At 45.5% G+C, this 10,872-nt stretch overlaps 1 protein-coding gene across 1 annotated transcript; it reads right to left on the bottom strand.

Annotated features, from left to right (window-relative positions):
- Positions 1-5,156: 5,156 nt before the first annotated feature.
- On the bottom strand, positions 5,157-8,513 carry LOC126696328 (uncharacterized). The gene is made up of 5 exons (XM_050393089.1): positions 7,989-8,513; positions 7,589-7,856; positions 5,958-7,243; positions 5,648-5,841; positions 5,157-5,604 (listed from the first exon to the last, which is right to left on the bottom strand). Exons 1-5 carry the CDS (start codon positions 8,511-8,513, stop codon positions 5,157-5,159), a joined length of 2,721 nt encoding a protein of 906 aa, XP_050249046.1.
- Positions 8,514-10,872: the final 2,359 nt, after the last annotated feature.

Raw genomic sequence — 10,872 nt, 5'->3', positions numbered from 1 at the left:
AAGTAATACTATTCACTCTCTTCTCTCAATACTCTTCTTTCTCTTTTCTTCTTTTTTTGTCTCAATCCCTTTTTTCAATGCTCCCTCCTTTTCTTATATACTTCTTCTTTTATCATATCTTAACCATCCATTCTCACCTAACCCCTTTTCTTTCATAACACTTGTTATTTTTAACATCTGAAAAAGTTGGTGGAAGGACTTTGCTTAGTTGTTACTTATACTATTTAAGACACTTCCTCATCAATGTGGCTGATAAAGCTGTTACCCACCAAGTGCAACAGGCTATACCAAGCTAAAAGCTTCCCTAATGCCCACTGACTTCCTTTCTCTTCAGGCTCCAACTCCCACTTAGAACACTATTGAGTATTTTGACTTGTATGTTCCCTTCCTCGGGCAACTTTCTTCATCAAGCTCATGGCCCGGGGCATTCCTACACCAATGCTACAACCTTGTAACTTCATCCTCGGTCCTCGGGCACACACAAGTACATATATAATTCTTTTTCAAAGATGCTTAGTACATTACTGCTTAATTTTGAATTTATTGCTTGTCTCATTCTTCTTTTGATATTCACGAAAGGGTAGTAGAAGGAGAGCTGTTTTACTAGAATTTTTGGTATTCATCAAAATCAAATACATACAACATATGATATGCTACACACTAGACAACAGTGAGTTAGGAAACTGCAAACATGTTTTTTTTGTCCCAAATGGATTTTCCCCCCTTTTTTCATCTCATGGGATTAGTTCAATAGTGTAGTTAATTATTTTGCTACCACGAGAAAAGGAGTGACGATATTGTAATACATATATCTTCAACTTTGTTTCATATTAAGATGGTAATAATGAACCAATGATAAAATGGTGAATCTCTCAAGAGCATTGGTAAAAATACCTAAACTACCTTTATTTTTACTGGTGCTTCTTTTTTTCTTTTTTCTTTCTCTCAACTATGATGTGATAATTTCCAGGTTAGTGATTGATGAGGTGCAAACTCGTCAATCACAGTAGGCAGACGGAACTCCCTGTCAACAACTGGTTATCTACAGGTAAGGTGGTCACCGGTGTGGTGCCTGCCACAGGGCCTCCGATGCCAAAGTTAGAACAATATGACAATTCACAGAACTAGAAGATAATAGGTATTTTTAGTGAGCTTTTGTATCTATGTACCTTCTGCTGTCAATGTGAGGACTTTATATATGTGAGCTTGACTGATAGCCGTTGGGGTGTTAATGCCTCTTTCTTGTAACGCCTTCAGCCCAATTATGGGGCTTTTATTAGGCTCCAACGGTCTGTTTTGATGGTTTCGCAACTGTCCAGGTTACCTGCTGGCGCTATTGAATGATTTTCTTTACCTCGTCGATGATGACTCATTTGTTGTCAAGGTTTACCTCGTCACTAGTGTTGATCTCGTCAGGGTAATGTGATCTCGTCATTCCCATCAGTTGCCCCCCAGGTTCTGTGGTCGTCAGTGACGTGTCATGAAGGCCACAGAAGGTGAAGATTTTCTTTTCCTGGATTGTTTGTGACGCTTGGGGTTTCGTTCCGAATTTAATGTGTGATGGCGGCACAGTATGGGAAGTGGCCACGTGGCATAGGTTGATTGGGAGTATTGATGGCATGACCCATTGGATTTCCCGCTAGTTTTCAGTTTCCTTGGGTTATTGGTTTTAAAGACCTTTCATTTTTTTTTCACTTTGGTTTTTCTTTCTTTTTCTGCTTCGAGTGTTTGTCCTTTTTTCTTTGCTTGTTTCTGCAACCATCCCAATCCTGCTCCGGCGACTCTGACCTTACTCCGGCGATGACTTTCTCCGGCCTCGACTGTTTCGTTCTTCAAGGTACGCTACTTTTTCGATTTCTCAGATTTCTTCTTCAAAGTCTCTTTATAAATCTCTGATTTTTCTCCTTTTGTCTTTTTATTTTCATGTTTGGTATGTTGGGCATTTAGGTTTGGGTATCCCTTTTCATGGTTAATTCCTCTGAGGTTTGGGTAGCTTGCCCCTCAGTTTCTTTCTTTTTTGCTCGCTTAGGGGCGACTTTGGGTGTTTCTGGGGACTTTTTTCCTTTGATTGGGGACTATTTATTTGAAGGTAGTGGTTTGAGTGTGGTTTTAAGGGAGTTATCTCCGATTTTAGGTCGGTCATTGGCTTGGTTTGAGAGAGGGACGAAGAGGATGTCTGAGGTGAGATCCAGTGAGTTAGACACTGGGTTGTCGTCTAGCGGCGGCCCGGTCGAGGGTGATACAGCCGTTTCTACCCCTCGTCAGGTTAGGGCTTTTTACGCTCTCAACGAAGAGTGTGGGCTGGACGCTGATACAGTAGCCAGGTTCAAGGACAGGTTCCAGTTCCCTGCGCGGGTCCGGGTTCGTCGGCCTGGTCCTGAGGATCGGGCCTGCCATTTCTTCCCAGGTGAAGTGTGCTTCTACGAGGTTGCTTTCACCTCTGGACTTAGGCTACCCGTCCATCCTTTGGTGATGGAGCTATTGGATCATTTTGGCATTGCCCCCGGGCAGCTCATGCCGAACTCTTGGAGGATAGTCATTAATTGTATGGAGATTTGGCTGGCTGCCAACGAGGATATGATCAAAGTGAGTGAGCTCGTCCATATTTATCGTTTGAAAGAATCAAAAGAGTATAGGTACTACGAATTAGTCCCTTGGACGAGGAGGACTAGAATCATTAAGGGTCTAGCCTCGTCATTCAGGTACTGGAAGTCCCGTTTCATTTTCGTGTCCGGGGATGACTTTGAGACCCCTTCCAGCGAGGCTTGGGGTGATATCCCAAGGTTACTTCATTGGTGGGGAACCCCAAACTTAGGTGCGTCTATGTTCCTTCTCGTCTGTTTATTTTTTGTCTTGCATGTTTGGTCGTCATTAACCACTCATTCGCTTCCTTTTGCAGTTAAACAGCGTCCCAAGTTGAAGAGCAAATACCAGGAATGTCTTCAAAAGGCAATCGAATATTCCAAGTCGATTGAGAGTTGTGATGATCTCCTTGACCCCCGGACACTTGCTTTCTACTGCTTGGGCCCGGATCCGTCTCCCTACGTTTTGCGCAGCATCAGCATTGAGGAGAAGAAGAGTAAGTGTTTACTTCGTCCATACTGACCTTCAATCGCGTACTTTGGATTTCTTAGTCTTTTTTTTTTTTTTTTTTTTTTTTTTTTTAGAGATGACGACCAAATTCAATAAGGATATGTACGCCAAGATGAGGGCCAAAAAAGACGAACCCTTGGCTAGTATCGGCAAGAAAGTGGTTTGTGTGACGGGGAAGGGTCCTTCCGCCGTTCCTTCCGTGGATGCTACCCCAATCGTCTCAGGAGTAGAGGGAGCTCGAGTAGCTTCGCCTGCTACCTCCGTCGAGGAGATCCCTACTCCGTCATCAAAGAGGCCGAGGCTGTCAGCCAAGGACAAAGAGAAGGAGAGAGTAGGCTCGTCCGTCTTTGATGATGAGGGTGTGGCTGTGGAGCGGGCACACAACATTGTGAAAGTTGAGGACCTTAAGGTCTTTTCTGGGGTACCTATCAACATGGTCGCGAGTCAGCATGTCCACAAGATTGTGCAGGTAAGGCTGTTCATACATTTTTCCTTGGCCTCTTTTTCCTTTTTTTTTTTTTTTTTTTTTTACTGACGTTCTTATCATGCTTCATCAGGTGTTGGGGGAGAGCCTTCATCTGGCTTCTGAGTGTCTTACTCAAGAGGCTAAGGTGGCTTTTTTGACTTCTAAGATGGAGGCTCTGGAGAAAGAGAACTCAACTTTGAAAAAGGACCTTATACAGTCGATGGACGAGTCTGCCACCTTGAAGGAGAAAGTCAAGGCTCTAAATTCTGACCTAAGGGTTGAGCGTCAGCTGAATCTGGAGAAGGATGACCAGCTTCAGGCGGCCAAAGAGAAGTTGAAGACAATCGCTGCCAAGTCCGTCGAGGCCTTTCAGCAGACGGAGGAGTATTCCACTGTACTTTTTAGTTGGTTTTTCAAGGGATTTGAACTCCTCCGCCGGTACCTCGTCAAGTACCCTACAGGGGTTGATCTGCTAAATCTGGATTTAGAGGTGGTAGATCAAGTGATGGCTGCTGACGAGGCTGCCCAGTCTTCTGTTCCTGACGGCGATGCCCCTGCTGCTGACGATGCTCCTGTTGCTGAAAACGCTCCTGCTGTTGACGATCATGTTACTGCCGAACCTGACACTTAGGAGATTTTATCTTTCATATCTGCCCGTTGTGTTTTGGGCCCTTTTTGGAGATGTACATATATTTTTTGTTTTTATTTCAATTTTCAGAACAATATCTTTTGGCCCTGTTAAGAGAACAAGGATAATTGCCCTATGTTTTTGGGCTTCTCTATGATTTAATGTTTACCTGCTTTTGTGGTTACACTACTGTCTATGTTTGTGCACATGTGCGTGATTTAGCATAAACTTCTTAGCGTACCTTGTATTTAGCTGGTACTTAGTGCAAATTCCTTGTGATTTGCTCGTCATTTTTTATCCTTGTTGTGGGTTTCTATCCTTCTTCTTCTTCTTTTTGTTCTTTTCCTTGCGGGTTCGTCAGTGTCCTTAGTTCGTTCAGTGGGACTTTGCCAGTGATTTACATCCGTCTCGGCGGAATCTTATCACTTAGGGTTTCGTCAGTGATTTACATCCGTCTTGGCGGAATCTTATCACTTGGCCACTTTCCTTTTTTTTTTTCTTTTTTTCTTTTTTTTTTTTTTTATGGTGACTTACATCCATTAAGGAATCTCGTCACTTACGGCTTTGTCAGTGATTTACATCCGTCTTGGCGGAATCTTATCACTTAGCCCTTTTTTTTTTTTTGGTGACTCATATCCCATTAAGGAATCTCGTCACTTAGGGCTTCGTCAGTGATTTACATCCGTCTTGGCGGAATCTTATCACTTAGCCCTCTTTTTTTTTGGTGACTCACATCCCATTAAGGAATCTCGTCACTTAGGGATTCGTCAGTGATTTACATCCGGCTTGGAGGAATCTTATCACTTAGCCTTTTTCTCATATTTGTTGGTGTTGTCGTCGGTAACATACGCTCGTCAAGGTGTACTCTTGTTAGTTTGACTTACAATTGACTGGACCTGTCTGCATAAAGACATCAAGAAATAAGAATTTTTTATTGAATTCAGGAGTAATTGCCTTTGTCTATTACATTTACTGGTGGTACTTTTTTAAATGCTCAATATTCCATGGTCGAGGAAGCCTTTGTCCGTCCATGGTTTTCAGGTGATAACTTCCTTGTCTTGAGTAGTGAATGACTCGGTAGGGACCTTCCCACGTAGGACCCAGCTTTCCCTGGGTAGGGTCTTTAGTTGCCACGGTGGTCCTACGTAAGACGAGGTCACCTATGTCCAGGCGTCTCAGTTTGACCCTTTTGTCATAGTATTCGGCCATCCTTTTTTGATACTTCGTCATCTTGCTGGATGCGTTGACTCTTACTTCGTCCAGACAATCTAGGTTGAGTCGCAGTTCGTCGTCATTGATCTCTTCGTTGAAAGTTCCACGCCTGATGCTTGTGACCCCTACTTCGACTGGGATTACTGCTTCTGTACCATAGGTAAGCCTAAAGGGGGTTTCTCCTATTGGGGTTCTAGCGGTGGTTCTGTAAGCCCACAGGACATTTGGTAGTTCTTCTGGCTAGGCACCTTTCACATCGTTCAGTCTGGTCTTGATAATCTTGAGTAGCGTCCGGTTCGTCACTTCCGTCTGCCCATTTGCCTGAGGATACCCTGGGGATGAGAACTGATTCTTGATCCCAAGGTTTGAGCAGAATTCCCTGAAGCCTTGATTGTCGAACTGCCTTCCATTGTCTGATATGATCGTCGAGGGAATCCCGAACCTGCAGATTATGTTCTTCCACACAAAGTTCTAGATCCGAGCCTCAGTGATCGTTGCTAGGGCTTCTGCTTCAACCCATTTTGTAAAATAGTTAATAGCAACAAAAAGGAATTTTACCTGACCTTTACCTTGGGACAGAGGACCGACGATATCGATTCCCCATTGTGCAAATGGCCATAAGGAAGCTATGGTTGTCATTTTCTCTGCTGGAAGCCGCTGCACATTCCCGTATCGTTGGCATTTGTTGCACCTCCTGACGATCTCAGCAGCGTCCACCTGCATGGTTGGCCAAAAATATCCTACCCTTACCACTTTGTTTACTAGGGATCTGGAGCCAGCATGGTCACCACAAATTCCTCCGTGTACTTCCTCCAAGATGTATTTGGCCTCTTCCTCGTCAACGCACTTCAAGTAAGGCATAGAGAAGCCTCTCTTGTACAAGACGTCATTCAGGATCGTGAACCTGGCTGCCCTCTTCTTGATCTTTCTGGCTTCTTCAGTGTTTTGAGGTAGGTGCCCGTCCTGGAGGAAGGACATTATGGGCGTCATCCAGGTATCAGTGCTCTGGATGGTGAATGTTGCAACTTCCTCGATACTAGGGTGTTTTTGGACTTCCATCGCCAGGTCCGTGCTAGTCCATTCTTCTTTTGATGACGCTAGCTTTGACACTTCGTCAGCCCCCATATTCTGACTTCTTGGGATTTGTATGAACTCCACTGTATCGAATTCCTGAGCTAGTTGTCTTGCCAACTTGAGGTACTTCTGCATCCTTTCTTCTTTTGCCTCGTATTCTCCCTTGATCTGTCCAATCACTAGCTTCGAATCACTTTGGATCAACAAATTTTTGGCACCAAGAGCTTTCCCAAGCCTCAGTCCCGTTAGTATTCCTTCGTATTCAGCTTCGTTGTTGGTGGTCGGGAACTTTAGTTGGACCCCATATTTCAGCACTTCTCCGTCGGGGGTGGTTATGATGGCCCCTACTCCCCCCTTCTTTTGGGTTGACGAACTATTAGTCTGTATTATTAATTTATCTGCTTCATCGGTAATCCTGTCTTCGTCAGGGAGTGTGAATTCTGCGATGAAGTCCACCAGAGCTTGTGCCTTGATCGCTGTTCTTGGATGGTACTCGATGTCAAATTGACTAAATTCAATTGCCCACTGGACCATTCTCCCTGTTGCTTCTGGCTTGTTCATCGACTTCTTGATTGGTTGGTCCGTCATTACGAGAATAGGATTTGACCGGAAATATTGCCTGAGCTTGCGCGAGGCCACTATTAGTGCAAACACAATCTTTTCGATCCTTGGGTATCTGGACTCAGCCCCTTGGAAAGCTTGGCTGACGTAGTAAACTGGGAGTAGCTTCTTGCCTTCTTCTCCAATTAAAGTTGCACTTACTGCCGAGGCTGACACTACCAGGTATAAGTATAAGTTTTCTCCTTCTTTGGACGGGCTTAGGAGAGGTGGGCTGCTCAGGTAGTGCTTTAGCTCTTAGAACGCTACCTCGCACTCGTTGGTCCAGGCAAAAGCCTGCTTCAAGGTTTTGAAAAAGGGGAGGCATTTGTCTGTAGCCCTAGAGACGAACCTGTTTAAAGCCGCTATCCTTCCTGTGAGTTTTTGAACGTCCTTGACGATCTTGGGTGAGGCCATGTCGATGATGGCTTGCACTTTTTCTGGGTTTGCTTCTATTCCTCTCTGGGACACCATGAATCCCAGGAACTTCCTCGAGGCTACCCCAAAAACGCACTTACTTGGATTCAACCTCATCTGGTGTTTTTTGAGGGTTGCAAAAGTTTCCTTCAAGTCGTCCAGATGTGCAAGCTCTTCCTTGCTCTTGACGAGCATATCGTCCACGTATACTTCCATGTTTTTGCCAATCTGCTGGCTGAACATTTTGTTCACGAGCCTCTGATACGTAGCTCCAGCATTTTTTAACCCAAAAGGCATTACCTTGTAGCAGTAGAGTCCTTGACTTGTGATAAAGGCGGTCTTCTCCTGGTCTTCTTCAGCCATTTTTATCTGGTTATACCCTGAGAAGGCGTCCATGAACGTCAGTAACTTATGCTCAGCAGTGGAGTCCACGAGCTGGTCTATTCTTAGTAGAGGGAAGCTGTCTTTTGGGCATGCCTTGTTCAGGTCGGTGAAGTCTACGCACATCCTCCATTTCCCGTTCGCTTTCTTGACCAGGACGACATTGGCGAGCCATTCAGGGTAATACACTTCCCGGATGAATCCAGCTATCAAGAGTTTGTTAACTTCCTCTGCAACTGCTTGATCTCGTTCTGGAGCGAAGGTTCTCCGTCGTTGCTGGACGGGCTTCCGTTCTAGGTCCACATTCAGCCTGTGTTGGATGACTTCTGGAGATATGCCCGGCATGTCCTCGTGACTCCATGCAAAGACATCTAGATTCTCCTTTAAGAACCTTATGAGTCTTGTCCTCATCTCGGGGCTCAGCGTCGTCCCTATCTTGGTCGTCTTGTTCACACTTCCTTCTACCAATTCCACTGTTTCCAGGGCCTCTATCCCGTCTTCCTCTTTTTCTTCAATCATCCACGTGTGGTTTTCTTTTCCAGCTAGGACAGCTTGATAACATTCTCTTGCCAGGACTTGATCGCCCTTCACTTCACCAATGCCATTATTGGTCGGGAATTTCACCTTCAAACAGTAGGTTGACATCGCCGCCCTCCACTTGTTGAGGGTGGGCCTCCCAATGATGACATTGTAGGATGAGGGATAATCTACCACTAGGAAGTCTACTTGTTTTGTCAATTGTACTGGATAGGTCCCTGCAGTCACCGTCAACGTTACTATGCCTCTGGGGTAGACCCTGTCTCCGCTGAAACTAACGAGTGGAGAGTCGAAAGGGCGAAGTCTTTCTGGATCTAATCTCATCTGCTGGAAGGCTGGGAAGTAAATGATGTCCGCGGAGCTTCCGTTATCAACGAGGATTCTTTTGGTATTAAACCCTTCTATATTCAGCATTATGACCAGGGGATCATTGTGGGGCTGCTTCACTCCCGCGGCGTCTCCTTCGCTGAAAGACATATCCTGGTATGTTCGTCGTGCTTTGACGGAGGTACAGCGTGGACGCTGTTCACCTGTCTCTGGTATGCCTTTTTGAGTGATCTGAACGATCCTCTTGAGAATGGTCCTTTTGTGATTGTGTTTATCTCCCCGATCACCTTGCGTAGAGGCTGGGATGTATGGTCGTCATCTCGAGAGAAGGCTTCATGCTGAGTTTTATTGTCGTCCCTGAACTTACCATATTCTCCTTTCTTTACATACTTTTGTAACTTCCCTTTCCGTATTAACTCCTCTATTTGCTCCTTTAGATCTCTACAATCCTCTGTGTGGTGGCCATGGTCTCTGTGGAACCGACAATACTTGTTTTTGTCCCGGACATTAGGGGATGAGTGTAATGGCCTGGGCCATTTGAGATAATGCTCGTCCTTGATCTGCGTGAAAATTTTATCAACAGACATAACCAGGGGAGTAAATCTTACCGTCCGTAGGCTCTTATCATCCTTCCTCCTGTTCCCGTCATTGTTCCGACGGTCTGGTCGATCTCTCTTTTACCCCCTACGGTTGTCTTCCCTCTTGGCCTTATCTCCTAGCTTCTCGGTATCTTTTATGGCAGCTAGAGTATCCTCCGCATTCATGTATTTTTGTGCCTTCAGGAGCATCTCCGCCATCGTCTTCGGGGGGTTCTTCGCGAGAGAGGCCACGAGGTCTCTGGACCTCAGCCCTGCTTTAAAGGTCGTCAGCTGCACCTTGTCATCAGCTTCGTCTACCTCCAGAGTTTCCCGGGTGAATCGTTTGACATATGATCTCAGGGTTTCCTTCTCCCCCTGTTTTATGGTGAGTAAGTAGTCTACTGGCCTCCTTGGGCGTTGCCCTCCTATGAAGTGGCGCAAGAAGGCGCTACTCAGCTGATCGAAGTTGTCTACGGACGAGTTTGGCAACTTAGTAAACCATTCTCTTGCAGCTCCTTTGAGAGTCGTTGGGAAGGAACGGCACAGTATCTCATCAGGTGGTTGTTGAAGTCCCAGAGTCGTCTTGAAGGTATTAAGGTGATCCTGGGGGTCTTTTAGCCCGTCGAACGGCTCAAGCTGAGGTAAGCGAAATTTTAAAGGCACAGGGCATTCTAGTACCGCGGCGGTGAAGGGTGAATCCGTAGCTCTTACCATTTTGTCCACGCTTCGGTCCGTCTTTTCTTTAATGGCGCTCCTCAGCTCGTCCATTTCCTTCCTCATTTCTCGAAGGAGGTCCGAGTTCTGCTCGTCCGGAGTAGTTGGTCTATGAGGGGTTCCTCTCCGTTGACTATCCCCTTCTTCCTCCAAGTTATCTTTGGACCGATTCTCTTCCTGTTGAGCCTGTTGGACTTGCTAAAACCGTAACTTCATTTCCTGGTTCTGTTTGGTGAGTTCTTCAATGGTGGCTGCAAGGGCCTGGACTTGCTGGGCCAAGGCTGCTGAGTCTGGGTTGAATTCCATCTAAATGTAGAGGGTTGATGGGAACTACGCTCTCAAATATGAATCTGAAAATATCGTTCCCACAGACGGTGCCAAACTGATGAGGTGCAAACTCGTCAGTCACAGTAGGCAAACGGAACTCCCTGTCAGCAGCTGGTTATCTACAGGTAAAGTGGTTACCGGTGTGGTGCCTGCCACAGCGCCTCCGATGCCAAAGTTAGAACAATATAACAATTCACAGAATTAGAAGATAATAGGTATTTTTAGTGAGCTTTTGTATCTATGTACCTTCTGCAGTCAATGTGAGGACTTTATATATGTGAGCTTGACTAATAGCCGTTGGGGTGTTAATGCCTCTTTCTTGTAACGCCTTCAGCCCAATTATGGGGCTTTTATTAGGCTCCAACGGTTTGCTTTGCTGGTTTCGTAACTGTCCAGGTTACCTACTGGCGCTATTGAATGATTTTCTTTACCTCGTCGGTGATGACTCGTTTGTCGTCAAGGTTTACCTCGTCACTAGTGTTGATCTCGTCAGGGTAATGTGATCTCGTCATTCCCATCAG

This window comes from Quercus robur, chromosome 2, assembly GCF_932294415.1.
Source record: "Quercus robur chromosome 2, dhQueRobu3.1, whole genome shotgun sequence".
In the NCBI taxonomy this organism is placed as follows: Eukaryota; Viridiplantae; Streptophyta; class Magnoliopsida; order Fagales; family Fagaceae; genus Quercus; species Quercus robur.
Note: the sequence above shows the minus strand (reverse complement) of the source record. Positions and strands in the feature narration are given on the sequence as shown.